General features: G+C 45.4%; 1 protein-coding gene across 4 annotated transcripts in view; it reads right to left on the reverse strand.

Annotated features, from left to right (window-relative positions):
• Window positions 1-18,695, reverse strand: part of LOC137617226 (polynucleotide 5'-hydroxyl-kinase NOL9-like) — a 132,331-nt gene that overhangs the window by 17,823 nt on the left and 95,813 nt on the right. For all 4 annotated transcript variants that reach the window (XM_068347164.1, XM_068347166.1, XM_068347163.1 and 1 more), the window contains exon 4: window positions 3,952-4,183. In XM_068347164.1, coding sequence (XP_068203265.1) covers window positions 3,952-4,183 — 232 coding nt within the window. The remainder of the gene's footprint in view (window positions 1-3,951; window positions 4,184-18,695) is intronic.

Genomic DNA, 18,695 nt, shown 5'->3' on the forward strand with positions numbered 1-18,695 from the left:
CCCTGGACAAACCTCGTTAACAGGGCGATGCCTCGATCTCTTGACCAAATGAGCAGGTCCCTTGCGATCTCGTACAGCGTGAGGGAGTGGGTGCCTCCTTGCTTGGAGATGTACGCCAAGGCTGTGGTATTGTCGGAGTTGATCTCTACCACTTTGTTTCGAAGGAGACTTTCGAATTTCATCAAGGCCAAGTGGACTGCCAAAAGCTCCTTGCCGTTGATGTGCATGCTCCTCTGACTTGAGGTCCACAGACCTGAGCATTCCCGACCGTCCAGGGTCGCACCCCAACCCAAATCCGACGCGTCTGAGAATAGTACGTGGTTTGGGTTCTGAACTGCTAGGGAAAGTCCCTCTCTCACACTGATATTGTTGTTCCACCATTTCAGGCATACCTTTACTGGTTCGGAGACCGGGATTGAGACCGTCTCTAATGTCTTGTCCTTGTTCCAGTGAAAGGCTAGATGGAACTGGAGAGGCCGAAGGTGTAGTCTTCCTAGCGAGACAAACTGCTCCAGGGATGATAGAGTTCCTACTAGACTCATCCAATTCCTGACTGAGCACCGTTCTCTCTTCAACATTAGTTGGACTTTGAGCAGGGCTTGATCTATTCGGGTGGCAGACGGAAAAGCCCGAAAAACTGGACTGCGAATCTCCATCCCTAAATACAGTATAGTTTGGGATGGAATCAGCTGGGACTTTTCTAGGTTGACCAAAAGTCCCAATTCCTTGGCCAGATCCAATGTCCAATGAAGATCCTGCAGACAGCGATGACTGGACGAAGCCCTGAGAAGCCAGTCATCCAAGTACAGGGAGGCTCGGATTCCCGATAAATGGAGGAATTTTGCCACATTCCTCATAAGCCTCGTAAACACGAGAGGAGCAGGACTTAGGCCAAAGCACAGGGCCCGAAACTGGTATACCACATTCCTGAAAACAAACCTCAGAAACGGTTGGGAATCTGGGTGTATAGGGATGTGGAAGTACGCATCTCGTAGGTCGAGAGAGACCATCCAGTCTCCCTTTCTGACCGCTGCTAAGACTGACTTCGTGGTCTCCATAGTGAACTTTGTTTTCGTAACAAAGACGTTGAGCGCACTGACGTCTAGCACCGGTCTCCAACCTCCTGTCTTCTTTGGGACTAGGAAGAGACGGTTGTAAAACCCCGGTGATTGAAGGTCCGAGACTTTCACCACCGCTCCCTTCTCTAGCAACAGAGACACTTCTAGGTTTAGGGCTTGTCTCTTTGACTCCTCTCGGTACCTGGGAGAGAGGTCGATGGGGGTTGTCGCTAGAGGAGGTTTGCGTACAAACGGAATTTTGTACCCCTCTCTGAGCAACCGAACAGACTGTTGGTCTGCGCCCCTCTTCTCCCAGGCCTGCCAGAAGCTCTTCAATCTGGCTCCTACTGCTGTCTGAGGCTGTGGGCAGTCAGACTCTGCCACGTGAGGACTTGGCTCCTCTCTTCTTTCCTCTCTTTCCCTCGGCACGAGTACTTCCCCTGCTGGGAGCTCTGCCACGAAAGGGCGGGATAAATCTGGATGCCGGAGTGTCGATCCTGGGTCTTACAGCAAAGGATGTAGAAGGAGTCCCCTTGCGAGCAGAGGACGCCATCAAGTCATGGGTGTCCTTCTGCACAAGCGAAGAAGCTATGTCCTTAACCAATTGTTGCGGAAACAAAAACTTTGATAAGGGAGCAAAGAGCAGTTCTGATCTCTGACAGGGAGTAACTCCTGCCGAAAGAAAAGAGCAAAGGGACTCTCGCTTCTTTAAGACTCTCGACGTAAAAGAGGAGGCGAGCTCATTGGAACCATCGCGGATGGCTTTATCCATACATGACATTATCAGTAAGGAAACATCTCTATCAGCCGATGAGATTTTCCTACTTAAAGCTCCCAATGACCAGTCAAGGAAGTTGAAAACTTCAAAGGCCCTGTATACGCCTTTCAGCAGATGGTCAAGGTCCGAGGAGGACCAACTAATCTTCGAGCGTCTCATGGCTAGGCGGCGGGGAGAGTCTACGAGGCTTGAGAAGTCACCCTGGGCAGAGGCAGGGACTCCCAAGCCGAGAACTTCTCCCGTGGCATACCAGACGCTCGATCTAGACGAGAGCTTTGACGGAGGGAAGGCAAAGGCCGTCTTCCCCAAACTCCTCCTGGTATCCAACCAGTCGCCTAAAAGTCGTAAAGCTCTCTTGGAAGAGCGAGAGAGCACTAGCTTAGTAAAAGCTGGCATGTTAGCAGGTAAGCCTAGAGCAAACTCAGACGGTGGCGAACGAGGAGCAACAGTGACAAAGTGATCGGGAAAAAGCTCCTTGAAAATTAACATGACTTTCTTAAAGTCCATTGAAGGAGGAACCGTTCTAGGTTCGTCTACATCCGAAGGATGATCATCATTGATGGTTCCTGAGTGCCAGTAGGGGGTTCAGGCACAACCACTACAGGGGAAGGATTAGGTTCAGGGGCATGGGGAGAGGAAAAATCTACTGATCTAAAGGAACTCCTCCTCACCCTATCTCTCTCTAGCTTACGAGAATATTTGTCATATTCGAGCCAATCGAATTCCGAAAGGCCCACGCATTCCTCACACCGATATCCTAATTGACAGGTTTTACCCCGACAATTAGAACACACAGTATGTGGGTCGAGAGAGGCCTTTGGAAGACGCCTATTGCAATCCCTAGCATTACACTTACGAAATCTAGGGGCTTGAGAAGCGTCAGCCATTTTGAATTAGTCAAAGAAAGTCCAAAAAACAATCCAAGTCATCAACAATTAAATCTGTCCAACAAAGAGTTCAAGAGTTTAAGTTGAGGAAAAACACCTGCACTGCGAAAGCTCAAACCAAAATGAAGTACTTCACCAAATATGTTGAGAAAACTCCAGGTTATACAGCGAGTAATGATACGTCTTGTCGTTAAGGCCGACAGAGAAGAATTGAGGCTTGTTTACATGCATATGCGGTATCTGGCCGATAGTTGGCGCTGGTGGGCACACCCGCAACCTTCATAGCGATCGCTCGCGAGTTTTTGTGTGTTTTTCTGTCGAGCCGCTGGAGCAGCAGCTATTATATATTCACCGGCTAAGTTAAATATTTAAAAATTCAAATTAGTAGTCTTTAAATACTGATATTTTCCTATCCTCACACCAAGAAAAATAACAATACCATTAATATTGATATAACCTACTGCCATATTGGATGCTCTAATCTAGACTTCAGAAAGTTGGCAAAACACTTTATTTTTTAAGAGATGGTGGAGAACCTCCATGGAGTTAGGTGTAGTATGAGGGGATTTTGGTGCATTAACTGACAATGTGGTGTGAAGATCTGTCCTGTTTGTTAACTGAATTAGGTGTCTTGTTGTAGAAGGCCACAAGTCTGGGAACCATTTTCCCAGAGGCCAAAACGGATCTACTCGTATGAGAATCATCCCACTATTTTATGATTTTCAGAATTTGTTGTTGATTAGACAAATATGGCAGATAAGGGGCTTCCACTAATATCTTGATTTGACCAATCCTAGAGCATGGCATTCATTGCACAAGCTTGAAGATCTTGAAAACAATACAGGTCCAATTTTTTGTTCACTGAAGTTGCAAATACATCAATCATTGGCTTTCCCCAAACCTTCTAAATGGTCTTTTCTGATTAATTCTTTTGATATAAATTGAGCTCTTTCTATTTTTAATGAATAGTACATGGGTGAATAATTTCATTGAAATAACATATATGTTATTCACTATCATAAAATTCATTCAAAATTATTTCAAAGGATAAACAATGTAAGGTACAGCTGGAATCGTTAAGACAACATATACTATTACAATTCTCTAATAAGATTTAAAAAATGACTTGATCAACTGTACCTTGTGGTACAATTTTAAGCCTACCAATTTATGCGTCCAGAAATAATGAACTTAAATCTAAACATTTAGAATAATATTACAAACTTACCATTTCCACATTCAAAACTGAGAGTTATACTGTCAATTATTTCTTTCCACTCATCTGACTCTTCGACAAGATGATATTTGTGACAATTTTCTTCAGTAACAATTAATCCGTGTAAAGTGTTACGTCCTTCAATCTGTTTGGGTGCCATCAAATGTTGATAGTCAATAATTGTAAGCCTTTTCACAATAGGCAGGACTACTTTTCTTAGCTCAAATATAACCAGGGATTCTGTCTGTAAAAGTATAAAAATCATGAGCCATTTTTGTATAAAATATTCATTAATATGATATTTTAATTATAAAATAAATTTTTGAATATACTTACCCGGTGAATATATAATAGCTGCAACTCTGTTGCTCGACAGACACATACATAAAAAAACTCGCGAGCGATCGCTATGCAGGTTGCGGGTGTGCCCACCAGCGCCAACTGTCGGCCAGATACCACTCTCGGATGTAAACAAAACCTTCAATTTCTTCTCATCCCACTGCGTCTCTATTGGGGAGGAAGGGAGGGTCATTTAATTTATATATTCACCGGGTAAGTATATTCAAAAATTTATTTTATAATTAAAATATCATTTTTAAATATTTAACTTAGCCGGTGAATATATAATAGCTGATTCACACCCAAGGAGGTGGGTAGAGACCAGAGTTAATTATGTTTACAGCGTATAAGCTAAGAGTTTTTTCATTTTGGCAGTTATCAATATAACAAAACCAAAATAAATAGGTACCTGGTGAGGAAGTTGACTTAGACGATTACTCTGCCTTGTAAGTCTGTCTTCCTCACGGAGCCCAACGATCCTCTTAGGATGCTGACAGACTCCCAGGAGCTGAAGTATCAAGGGCTGCAACCCATACAACAGGACCTCATCAAACCCCTAATCTGGGCGCTCTCAAGAAATGACTTTGACCACCCGCCAAATCAATCAGGATGCGAAAGGCTTCTTAGCCTTCCGAGCAACCCATAAAACAATATTAAAAACATTTCAAGAGACAGATTAAAAGGATATTGGAATTAGGGAAGTGTAGTGGTAGAACCCTCACCCACTACTGCACTCGCTGCAACGAATGGACCCAGTGTGTAGCAGTTCTCGTAAAGAGTCTGGACATCTTTTAAGTAAAATGACGCGAACACTGACTTGTTTCTCCAAGAAGTCGCGTCCATAATACTTTGCAGAGATTTATTTTGCTTGAAGGCCACGGAGGTTGCTATATCTCTAACTTCGTGCGTCTTAACCTTAAGCAAACATCGGTCTTTCTCATTCAAGTGAGAATGAGCTTCTCGTATTAAAAAAAAATCTGATAAAATATGACAAAGAATTCTTTGACATAGGCAATGAAGGTTTCTTAACTGAGCACCATAATGCCTCAGATTTCCCTCGTAATGACTTAGTACGAGCTAAATCGAACTTAAGAGCTCTAACAGGACATAATACTCTTTCCAGTTCGTTGCCTACGATCTCTGATAAGCAAGGAATATCAAAAGATTTAGGCCAAGGACGAGAAGGCAGTTCATTTTTGGCCAGGAAACCAAGTTGAAGTGAACAAGTGGCTTTTTTCTGTAGAAAAGCCGATGTTCTTACTGAAGGCATGAAGTTCACTGACCCTTTTAGCCGAAGCCAAGCACACTAGGAAAAGTGTCTTGAGGGTGAGATCCTTCAGGGAGGCTGAATGTAATGGCTCAAACCTGTCTGACATGAGGAACCTTAGGACCACGTCTAAGTTCCATCCAGGAGTTGCCAAACGACGTTCCTTAGAGGTCTCGAAAGACTTAAGGAGATCTTGGAGATCTTTATTGTTGGAAAGATCTAAGCCTCTATGTCGAAAGACCGAAGCCAACATGCTCCTGTAGCCCTTAATCGTGGGAGCTGAAAGGGAGCGAACCTTTCTCAGATGTAAAAGAAAATCTGCGATTTGGGCTACAGAGGTACTGGACGAGGACATAGATGCTGACTTGCACCAGTCTCGAAAGACTTCCCACTTCGACTGGTATACTCTAATGGTAGAAGCTCTCCTAGCTCTTGCAAACGCACTGACTGCCTCCTTCGAAAAACCTCTAGCTCTTGAGAGTCTTTCGATAGTGTGAAGGAAGTCAGACGAAGAGCGGGGAGGCTTTGATGGACATTCTTTACGTGGGGCTGACGTAACAGATCTACCCTTAGAGGAAGACTTCTTGGAAAGTCTACCAGCCATTGAAGTACCTCGGTGAACCACTCTCTCGCGGGCCAGAGGGTAGCAACCAACGTCAACCTTGTCCCTCCGTGAGAGGCGAACTTCTGCAGTACCTTGTTGACTATCTTGAATGGTGGGAATGCATATAAGTCCATAAAAGACCAATCCAGTAGAAACGCGTCTATGTAGATTGCTTCTGTATCTAGGACTGGAGAGCAAAAGATTGGTAACCTTTTGGTCAACGAGGAGGCAAAGAGGTCTATGGTGGGTTGACCCCAAGAAGCCCAAAGACTCTTGCCCACGTCCTTGTGGAGGGTCCATTCCGTGGGTATCACCTGACCCCTCCGACTGAGACAGTCTGCCAAGACGTTCAAGTCCCCCTGGATGAATCTCGTCAACAGGGAGATGCCTCGAATTCTAGACCATAAGAGAAGGTCCCTTGCGATCTCGAGCAGCGTGAAGGAGTGTGTGCCTCCTTGCTTGGAGATGTACGCAAAAGTTGTGGTGTTGTCTGAGTTGACCTCTACCACTTAGTTTCGAAGACGCTTCCTAATATCATCAAGGCCAAGTGGACTGCTAATAGCTCCTTGCCGTTGATGTGCATGCTCTTCTGACTTGAGGTCCACAGACCAGCGCATTCCCGACCGTCCAGGGTCGCACCCAACCCAAACTCGACGCGTCTGAGGACAACACGTGGTTTGGGTTCTTGACTGCTAGGGATAGTCCCTCTCTCAGACTGATATTGCTGTCCCACCATTTCAGGCATGCCTTTATTGGTTCGGAGACTGGGAATGATACCGTCTCTAATGTCTTGTCCTAGTTCCAGTGAGAGGCTAGATGGAACCGGAGAGGCAGAAGGGGTAGTCTCCCTAGTGAGACAAACTGCTCCAGGGATGAGAGAGTCCCTACGAGACTGTTCCAACTCCTGACTGAATAAACGTTTTCTTTTCAGCATTAGTTGGACTTCGAGCAGGGCTTGACTGCAAATCTCCATCCCCAAAAATAGAATAATCTGGGATGGGATCAGTTGGGACTTTAAGGTTGACCACAAGTCCCAATTCCCTGGCCAGACTCAACGTCCAATGTAGATCCTGCAGACAGTGAAGGCTGGACGATGCTCTGAGAAGCCAGTCGTCCAAGTACAGGGAGGCTCGGATCCCCGATAGCTCGAAACTGGTACCCCACATTCCTGTAAACAAACCTCAGAAACGGTTGGGAATCCGGGTGTATAGGAATGTGGAAGTATGCCTCCTGAAGGTCGAAAGAGACCATCCAGTTGCCTTCCATAAATGCTGTCAAGACAGCCTGGAAGACTTCATCGTGAAGTTTGTCTTGACAATGAACACATTGAGCGCACTTGCCTGCAGTGAACATGGCTGCCAAATCATGGAGCCATCCCTGAGGGACTTGTTCCTGCAGAGAACGTGGCTGTCAGATCATTGGAGCCATCCCTGAAAGCCTTGTTTATGCATGACATAATTGTACAGCAAAACTTCAAAGGCTCGAAAACAGCTGTGAAGTTGACCTGTAAAATCTTGGAGCGTCTCATGGCCAGGCGCCAGGGAGAGTCTATGAGGTTTGAGAAGTCTATCTGGGCAGAGGCAGGAACTCCCAAGCCGAGAACTTCTCTCGTGTCATATCAGACTCTCGCTCTATAAGCCAGTTTAAAAGAAGGGAAAGCAAAGGCTGTATCCCCCAAACTCCTCCTGGTGATAAACCAGTCGCCTAGCAAACGTAAAGCTCTCTAGGAGAGCGAGAGAGCACTAGCTTATAAAACAACGGCTTCGAAGTAGCTAGGCCTAGTGTAAGCTCTGACGTTTAGGCGAACGAGGAGCAGCAGTTACAAAAAGATCCGGACAAAGATCCTTAAAAATCAGCATGATTTATTTAAAGTCCATAGAGGGCTAAGCAGCTTTAGGCTCCTCTCCGTCTGACAGAGTCCTCAAGGGAATATCAGTAGGAGGGGGAACAGCAACTTCCTCATCTGAAGGAACCTTGTCCGATAATAGCTGAGTCTCAAGCAAGGGAGAGACCTACCGTGGTGGCAATGCTTTACAAGCAGAGTCCACACGCACTGGTGCATTAGTAGCGGACCAGGACGCAACGTCAAGTAACTGCTTGACAGTCTGTGAACTGTCAACAACAACAGGTGCGAGAGACCAGGACGCAACGTCATGTAACTGCTTGACAGTCTGTGAACTGTCAACAACAACAGGTGCTTGAGGACGCACAGCGTCCACTCGAGACTGCTTTGACCGCCTAGACTGAGCAGTCAAAACAACTCTAGAATGCGGAGGTTGACGCTTAGCGTCAAAACAAGTCAACTCCGATTGTTAGCGAACGTCCTGAACGTCAACAGGAGCATCAGCAAGTGGCCTAACGTCCAAATGTGGCTGAAAATCCACACGAGACCGCATCGAGTGGGGTTCTAAACAACCTGACTGACGTGACTTAGCTACGCCAACGTCAACAGGACGCACAAAGGAACGTTAGGGTGGCTGAAAGCCAGGATCTCGATGAGATAAACGGCTAGGCTCAACGGACTTATCGGCAGAATAGTCTTCCATAAGGGAGGCAAGCTTATTCTGCATGTCTTGCCGTACAACCCATTTAGGATCAACGGAAATGGTTGCGGTAAGAGACGAGGGTAACGTCTGTGACCGCAAAACCTTGCCAACAAAAAGACTCTCGGAGTCTGTGTTACGCTTTTGTTAGGCGGCGAGCAGTCTTCCGATGACTGCATAGGGTCAGAGCTGTCCTAATGGCTACAACCAGGACGCTGGACCTGTCCTGAAAGGACTGACTTTCGCTTAAGGGCCTCGAAACCTTGTTTCAGGTTTCTTATGCGAAAAGCCTTCGGATGACGAGGAGAAAATCGTCTCTCTCGCCTTATGGTAGGGGTGATCTTGGTAAGATACACCCGATACCATAGAGGGAACGTCTGTTCGCTAATCAAGGCCTCTCGAACCCATAAGTCGTACGACATTACTTCTCCCCTGGGCTTGGGAGCTTGCAAGAGGTCCCGGACTAGGCGAACGACAGGCACGAACAGACGAACCCTCGGTCGCAACACTGATAACACTTTGCGCAATATCACTTTATCACTACGATTTTCTGTTTTGCACTTATTTCACTGAAATCGAAACTTTTACTGATTTCTACCTGAAGCACACAATTCTACCCTCATCAAAAGGTAGTAATTGCGAAATCAGTTGTATAATGCAAGCACATTAATACCAGCAAAAAACAGTAAACATATTTTAAGATAAAAAATTCAGTGGTTGGGGAAGAGACTAAACACTAGTTCATTCAAAACTACGTTTTCAATCTCTCATCGTACATTGCCTGGGGACGAGAATAAAAAACTAAAAACGTTTTATCCTTTCTCCCCGTACAGAGACTAGGGACTAGAGTAACTCGAGAACAACGTTACCCGCTTGAACGGAACGTTTTCTCTCCTCTCTCTCCCTCCGTCTCTATCTTTCTCTCTCTCTCTCTCTTGATTTCGCACCTAAGAGAAGAGCCCACTTACGTTTCGTCAAAAAAAAAATGTTATTTGACCAAAGGAAAAAACTGAAAGGTTTTTCAATTAAAAAGTTCCTTTAAAATAGAATTTAAAACATTTAAGCTTTGAAAGAAGAATGAACAAAACGTCAGAATCGATTTACTCTTTCTGCAAAGTGAAACCGTGATACTCTCTCTCTCTATCGTAACGATAGAGCGCAAACTGCGTAGCATAAATAAACTAAACGTTAGTTCATCTTTGAAACAGTACGAAGACTATTCAAAGAAAATCTTTCATAAAATATCTATTAAAAAATATTCATTTAAAAAGTTTTAAATCATTAGCTCTTTAAAAGCTATTTACGATTGAAAGGGCTCAACGTTGTTTAACTTCGGTTTCCAAGTTAGGACCGCCTACTCTCAGGAAAGGTCGCATATAAACAAATCATTAAAATTTATTTTTATGTTTATTATAAATGGAAAGTTAATCGAAGAGGCCTAATAAAGGCGGTGAGATATAAAATATATAGAGGAAAATCTATAATTAATTTATAACGTGATAAGATAATTGCTAAAAGCCTAAACACACTTCCGTCTAAGGGAAGGGTCGGCCATTTAAAAGACAAAGAAAGTCCATACTCTCTTTGTCATCAAAAATTAAATCTATCCAAAAACGAGTTCAAGGATTTATTTGAAGAAAAACACCTGTACTGCGAAAGCTCAAACCAAATTAAAGTACGTCTTGTCGACACGTCGACAGAGAAGAAATTGAAGGTTTTGTTTACATCCGAGAGTGGTATCTGGCCAACAGTTGGCGCTAGTGGGCACACCCGCAACCTGCATAGCGATCGCTCGCGAGTTTTTTTATGTATGTGTCTGTCGAGCAACAGAGTTGCAGCTATTATATATTCACCGGCTAAGTTAAATATTTAAAAACCAACATTTTCAAATTTACCAGAAATTCATGAATTTACTTGATCTCGAGTAAATTAATTCCTAAACAAAAATTAGGAGAAGAAATGGTCACTATGCAGTATATCTATTCCATACATGTGCTTGCTTCATACATCAAAGTTTGATTTCTAATAATCTAATAAAATTATTACTATGAACACCATTAACCCTTAGGAGAGAGAATGGACTTGTCAATAATAATGTGTCCTTCGTACACAGTAACTAAAAGATAGAATGTACTGATAAACAAGATACAGTATATAATTTTTCATGAAATATAGAGATTTTCAAATAATTTATAAAATTGAGGACTCATCACTCATGTATGAAGGCTACATTGTAGGCTATCATTTTATAAAATTCCAGAATAACCTCTCTATACTGTATGTAAATATCACAAATGTTTTAAGTAATTTGTATTTTTCCTAGTTATACAAACCTAAGTCCTTCAATTAGGGAGATTGTCTCAGCGTGAGCTGGAGACAGTTGTTAAATCTTGGATAATAAGCAGTTTTTAAAAATTTAACTTAGCCGGTGAATATATAATAGCTGCTGCTCCAGCGGCTCGACAGAAAAACACACAAAAACTCGCGAGCGATCGCTATGAAGGTTGCGGGTGTGCCCACCAGCGCCAACTATCGGCCAGATACCGCATATGCATGTAAACAAGCCTCAATTCTTCTCTGTCGGCCTTAACGACAAGACGTATCACTACTCGCTGTATAACCTGGAGTTTTTTCAACAGACTTGGTGAAGTACTTCATTTTGGTTTGAGCTTTCGCAGTGCAGGTGTTTTTCCTCAACTTAAACTCTTGAACTCTTTTTTGGACAGATTTAATTGTTGATGACTTGGATTGTTTTTTGGACTTTCTTTGACTAATTCAAAATGGCTGACGCTTCTCAAATTCCTAGATTTCGTAAGTGTAATGCTAGGGATTGCAATAGGCGTCTTCCAAAGGCTCCTCTCAACCCACATACTGTGTGTTCTAATTGTCGGGGTAAAACCTGTCAATTAGGATATCGGTGTGAGGAATGCGTGGGCCTTTCGGAATTCGATTGGCTCGAATATGACAAATATTCTCGTAAGCTAGAGAGAGATAGGGTGAGGAGGAGTTCCTCTAGATCAGTAGATTTTTCCTCTCCCCATGCCTCTGAACCTAATCCTTCCCCTGTAGTGGTTGTGCCTGAACCCCCAACTGGCACTCAGGAACCATCAATGCGGGACATGTTACGTGCCATTCATGCTTTGGGTGAAAGAGTTGAGTCGTTAGCTACAGATCGTAATCAACTCATGGCTGACGTTAAAGAGCTAAAGTGTCAGAGTGCCACAGCGGAAAATCGTGGGAAAGTGATTAGTGCGCAAAGTGTTTTCAGTGTTGCGACCGAGGGTTTGTCTGTTCGTGCCTGTCGTTCGCCTAGTCCGAGACCTCTTGCAAGCTCCCAAGCCCAGGGGAGAAGTAATGTCGTACGACTTATGGGTTCGAGAGGCCTTGATCAGCGAACAGACGTTCCCTCTATGGTAACAGGCGTGTCTCATCAAGACCGCCCCTACCATAAGACGAGAGAGACGATTTTCTCCTCGTCATCCGAAGGCTTTTCGCATAAGAAACCGTGGAGCAAGGTTTCAAGGCCCTTGAAGCGAAAGTCGGTCCCTTCAGGACAGGTCCAGCGTCCTGGTTGTAGCCATTGGGACAGCTCTGACCCTTTGCAGTCATCGGAAGACTGCTCGCCGCCTAAGCAGCAACGTTACACAGGCTCAGAGAGTCTTGGTGTAGGCAAGGTTGTGCAGTCTCAGACGTTAACCCCGTCTTTTACCGCACCCATTCCCGTTGATCCTAAATGGGTTGTACTGCAAGACATGCAGATCAAGCTCGCCTCCCTTATGGAAGACTATTCTGCTGAAAAGGTTCACGATGATCCTCACCGCGTAGCTAATCGAGATCCTGGCATTCAGCCGCCAAAACGAGCCTTTGCTCGTCCTGTTGACGTTGGCTTTACTAAGTCACGTCAGTCACGCTTTGTAGAGCCTCACTCGATTCAGTCACGTGTTGACTTTCAGCCGCATATGGACGTTCAGCCACTTCCTAATGCTCTTGTTGACGTTCAGGACATTCGCCAACCAGCGGAGTTGACTTGTTTTGACGCTGAGCGTCAACCACCGCAGTCTAGAGTTGTTTTGACTGCTCAGTCTAGGCAGTCAAAACAGTCTCGAGTTGACGTCGAGCGTCCTCCCGCTCCTGTTGTTGTTGACAGTCAGGCTGTTAAGCAGTTACAAGACGTAGCGTCCTGGACTGCTACTGATGCACCAGTGCGTGTGGACTCTGCGTGTCAAGCATTGCCAACCCCTTTGCTTGTTACTCAGCAGTTGTCGGATGAAGATCCTTCAGATGAGGACGTTGCTGACCCTCATCATGATGATCATCCTTCGGATGTAGACGAACCTAGAACGGTTCCTCCTTCAATGGACTTTAAGAAAGTCATGTTAATTTTCAAGGAGCTTTTTCCCGATCACTTTGTTACTGTTGCTCCTCGTTCGCCTCCGTCTGAGTTTGCTCTAGGCTTACCTGCTAACATGCCAGCCTTTACTAAGCTAGTGCTTTCTCGCTCTTCCAAGAGAGCTTTACGACTTTTAGGCGACTGGTTGGATACCAGGAGGAGTTTGGGGAAGACGGCCTTTGCCTTCCCTCCGTCAAAGCTCTCGTCTAGATCGAGCGTCTGGTATGCCACGGGAGAAGTTCTCGGCTTGGGAGTCCCTGCCTCTGCCCAGGGTGACTTCTCAAGCCTCGTAGACTCTCCCCGCCGCCTAGCCATGAGACGCTCGAAGATTAGTTGGTCCTCCTCGGACCTTGACCATCTGCTGAAAGGCGTATACAGGGCCTTTGAAGTTTTCAACTTCCTTGACTGGTCATTAGGAGCTTTAAGTAGGAAAATCTCGTCGGCTGATAGAGATGTTTCCTTACTTATAATGTCATGTATGGATAAAGCCATCCGCGATGGTTCCAATGAGCTCGCCTCCTCTTTTAGGTCGGGAGTCTTAAAGAAGCGAGAGTCCCTTTGCTCTTTTCTTTCGGCAGGAGTTACTCCCTGTCAGAGATCAGAACTGCTCTTTGCTCCCTTATCAACGTCTTTGTTTCCGCAACAATTGGTTAAGGACATAGCTTCTTCGCTTGTGCAGAAGGACACCCATGACTCGCTCTTCCAAGAGAGCTTTACGTCTTTTAGGCGACTGGTTGGATACCAGGAGGAGTTTGGGGAAGACGGCCTTGATGGCGTCCTCTGCTCGCAAAGGGACTCCTTCTACATCCTTTGCTGTAAGACCCAGGATCGAGACTCCGGCATCCAGATTTATCCTGCACTTTCGTGGCAGAGCTCCCAGCAGGGGAAGTACTCGTGCCGAGGGAAAGAGAGGAAAGAAGAGAGGAGCCAAGTCCTCACGTGGCAGAGTCTGACTACCCACAGCCTCAGACAGCGGTAGGAGCCAGATTGAAGAGCTTCTGGCAGGCCTGGGAGAAGAGGGGCGCAGACCAACAGTCTGTTCGGTTGCTCAGAGAGGGGTACAAAATTCCGTTTGTACGCAAACCTCCTCTAGTGACAACTCCCATCGACCTCTCTCCCAGGTACCGAGAGGAGTCAAAGAGACAAGCCCTAAACCTAGAAGTGTCTCTGTTGCTAGAGAAGGGAGCGGTGGTGAAAGTCTCGGACCTTCAATCACCGGGGTTTTACAACCGTCTCTTCCTAGTCCCAAAGAAGACAGGAGGTTGGAGACCGGTGCTAGACGTCAGTGCGCTCAACGTTTTTGTTACGAAAACAAAGTTCACTATGGAGACCACGAAGTCAGTCTTAGCAGCGGTCAGAAAGGGAGACTGGATGGTCTCTCTCGACCTACGAGATGCGTACTTCCACATTCCTATACACCCAGATTCCCAACCGTTTCTGAGGTTTGTTTTCAGGAATGTGGTATACCAGTTTCGGGCCCTGTGCTTTGGCCTAAGTCCTGCTCCTCTCGTGTTTACGAGGCTCATGAGGAATGTGGCAAAATTCCTCCATTTATCGGGAATCCGAGCCTCCCTGTACTTGGACGACTGGCTTCTCAGGGCTTCGTCCAGTCATCGCTGTCTGCAGGATCTTCATTGGACGTTGGATCTGACCAAGGAATTGGGACTTTTAGTCAACCTAGAAAAGTCCCAGCTGATTCCATCCCAAACTATACTATATTTAGGGATGGAGATTCGCAGTCCAGTTTTTCGGGCTTTTCCGTCTGCCACCCGAATAGATCAAGCCCTGCTCAAAGTCCAACTAATGTTGAAGAGAGAACGGTGCTCAGTCAGGAATTGGATGAGTCTAGTAGGAACTCTATCATCCCTGGAGCAGTTTGTCTCGCTAGGAAGACTACACCTTCGGCCTCTCCAGTTCCATCTAGCCTTTCACTGGAACAAGGACAAGACGTTAGAGATGGTCTCAATCCCGGTCTCCGAACCAGTAAAGGCATGCCTGAAATGGTGGAACAACAATATCAGTCTGAGAGAGGGACTTTCCCTAGCAGTTCAGAACCCAAACCACGTACTATTCTCAGACGCGTCGGATTTGGGTTGGGGTGCGACCCTGGACGGTCGGGAATACTCAGGTCTGTGGACCTCAAGTCAGAGGAGCATGCACATCAACGGCAAGGAGCTTTTGGCAGACCACTTGGCCTTGATGAAATTCGAAAGTCTCCTTCGAAACAAAGTGGTAGAGGTCAACTCCGACAATACCACAGCTTTGGCGTACATCTCCAAGCAAGGAGGCACACACTCCCTCACGCTGTACGAGATCGCAAGGGACCTGCTCATTTGGTCAAGAGATCGAGACATCTCCCTGTTAACGAGGTTTATCCAGGGCGACTTGAACGTCTTGGCAGACTGTCTCAGTCGGAGGGGTCAGGTAATTCCCACGGAATGGACCCTCCACAAGGACGTGTGCAAGAGTCTTTGGGCCACTTGGGGTCAACCCACCATAGACCTCTTTGCCACCTCAATGACCAAGAGGCTTCCAATCTATTGCTCTCCAGTCCCAGACCCAGCAGCAATACACATAGACGCATTTCTCCTAGATTGGTCTCATCTGGACTTATATGCATTCCCACCATTCAAGATTGTCAACAAGGTACTGCAGAAGTTCGCCTCTCACGAAGGGACAAGGTTGACGTTGGTTGCTCCCCTCTGGCCCGCGAGAGAGTGGTTCACCGAGGTACTTCGATGGCTGGTAGACTTTCCAAGAAGTCTTCCTCTAAGGGTAGATCTATTACGTCAGCCCCACGTAAAGAATGTCCATCAAAGCCTCCCCGCTCTTCGTCTGACTGCCTTCAGACTATCGAAAGACTCTCAAGAGCTCGAGGCTTTTCGAAGGAGGCAGCCAGTGCGATTGCAAGAGCGAGGAGAGCTTCTACCATTAGAGTATACCAGTCGAAGTGGGAAGTCTTTCGAGACTGGTGCAAGTCAGCATCTGTGTCCTCGTCCAGTACCTCTGTAGCCCAAATTGCAGATTTTCTTTTACATCTTAGAAAGGTTCGCTCCCTCTCAGCTCCCACGATTAAGGGCTACAGGAGCATGTTGGCTTCGGTCTTTCGGCATAGAGGCTTAGATCTTTCCAACAATAAAGATCTCCAAGATATCCTTAAGTCTTTCGAGACCTCTAAGGAACGTCGTTTGGCAACTCCTGGATGGAACTTAGACGTGGTCCTAAGGTTCCTCATGTCAGACAGGTTTAAGCCATTACATTCAGCCTCCCTGAAGGATCTCACCCTCAAGACACTTTTCCTAGTGTGCTTGGCTTCGGCTAAAAGGGTCAGTGAACTTCATGCCTTCAGTAAGAACATCGGCTTTTCTACAGAAAAAGCCACTTGTTCACTTCAACTTGGTTTCCTGGCCAAAAATGAACTGCCTTCTCGTCCTTGGCCTAAATCTTTTGATATTCCTTGCTTATCAGAGATCGTAGGCAACGAACTGGAAAGAGTATTATGTCCTGTTAGAGCTCTTAAGTTCGATTTAGCTCGTACTAAGTCATTACGAGGGAAATCTGAGGCATTATGGTGCTCAGTTAAGAAACCATCATTGCCTATGTCAAAGAATGCTTTGTCATATTTTATCAGATTTTTAATACGAGAAGCTCATTCTCACTTGAATGAGAAAGACCGATGTTTGCTTAAGGTTAAGACGCACTAAGTTAGAGCTATAGCAACCTCCGTGGCCTTCAAGCAAAATAGATCTCTGCAAAGTATTATGGACGCGACTTTTTGGAGAAGCAAGTCAGTGTTCGCGTCATTTTACTTAAAAGATGTCCAGACTCTTTACGAGGACTGCTACACACTGGGTCCATTCGTTGCAGCGAGTGCAGTAGTGGGTGAGGGTTCTACCACTACATTACCCTAATTCCAATATCCTTTTTAATCTGTCTCTTAAAATGTTTTTAATATTGTTTTTTGGGTTGTACGGAAGGCTAAGAAGCCTTTCGCATCCTGGTTGATTTGGCGGGTGGTCAAAGTCATTTCTTGAGAGCGCCCAGATTAGGGGTTTGATGAGGTCCTGTTGTATGGGTTGCAGCCCTTGATACTTCAGCTCCTGGGAGTCTTTCAGCATCCTAAGAGGATCGCTGGACTTCGTGAGGAAGACAGACTTACAAGGCAGAGTAATCGTCTAAGTCAACTTCCTTACCAGGTACCTATATATTTGGGTTTTGTTATATTATAACTGTCAAAAACTCTAAGCATATACGCTGTAAACTTAATTAACTCTGGTCTCTACCCACCACCTTGGGTGTGAATCAGCTATTATATATTCACCGGCTAAGTTAAATATTTAAAAATGATATTTTAATTATAAAATAAATTTTTGAATATACTTACCCGGTGAATATATAAATTAAAGGCCCTCCCTTCCTCCCCAATAGAGACGCAGCGGGACGAGAAGAATTGAGGCTTGTTTACATGCATATGCGGTATCTGGCCGATAGTTGGCGCTGGTGGGCACACCCGCAACCTTCATAGCGATCGCTCGCGAGTTTTTGTGTGTTTTTCTGTCGAGCCGCTGGAGCAGCAGCTATTATATATTCACCGGGTAAGTATATTCAAAAATTTATTTTATAATTAAAATATCATTATTCAGCTGGTGAGGTAAAGGGCCAGGAGCTCTGTCCCCTCTCCCATGCGTAGAGTTTCATTTTTTACCTTTCGGCCCAGGACTGGGAGTGGTGGTTGAGGAGGGAAGTTCAATTAAAGGACTCAGGTTTTATTGTTAGGAAATATACAAATTACTTAAAAACTTGTGATTTGTTCCTACGTGGCATACTCCCTTTAATTAGGGAGACTCACTGCTTACTGGGTAATAGAGTACCTATCTTTCATAGGGCCTGGCCTGTAAAAGGGTGCTCGATCAAAATGGAGAGACTTCCCCTGAAGGATGTGTCAGATTGAAAGATATACTTCCATGATGATCAATGGTTTGTTATAAATTCCACCATCCCCCTCAAGGGGGGAGATACTATTTTAGACCTAAAGAAAGGAGCTTCAAAGTGCAACTTTCAATCCAGCACGTAACGTTTCAAACACTTGGTCCTCAAGAGGGGGACTGAAGAATGGAAGAGAGGAGCCAATCATTCTACCATTCATCCCAGACTTACATCTACACTTTACCAAAGATGAGATGCATTTTTGTCCTGGTTACAAAACTACTTGAGCAGGCACTACAGGACCACGTACAAAGGTTATGCCACAAGACTGCTTTAGGGTGGCCATGGCATAAGCCTCTCCATGACTGCTGACTCAAAGTCAAGAAGGGGCTACTTCAAAAGGAACCACAACACTAGGGATAACTGTCACAGAAAAAATGGTAGGAGCTCTTACTTGTATTCATAACACAGACACAGGGGATGATACAGGGAGTGTTGGAGCCATGGGCCCTCCAGTCACAGGCATAGGGGTAAATGGCATTGAAGCTAAAATCACAAGGACGATAGACATAAAACTAGCCCAACACGCACAGGTTTTCTGGCCCAGGAGTCTTCTTATGCTTTTCCAGCTTCGTCACTTTCCCTTCCACAAGGAACAAGCCTTCTTAGCTGCTGCTGGGCCTTACA

This window comes from Palaemon carinicauda, chromosome 23, assembly GCF_036898095.1.
Source record: "Palaemon carinicauda isolate YSFRI2023 chromosome 23, ASM3689809v2, whole genome shotgun sequence".
In the NCBI taxonomy this organism is placed as follows: Eukaryota; Metazoa; Arthropoda; class Malacostraca; order Decapoda; family Palaemonidae; genus Palaemon; species Palaemon carinicauda.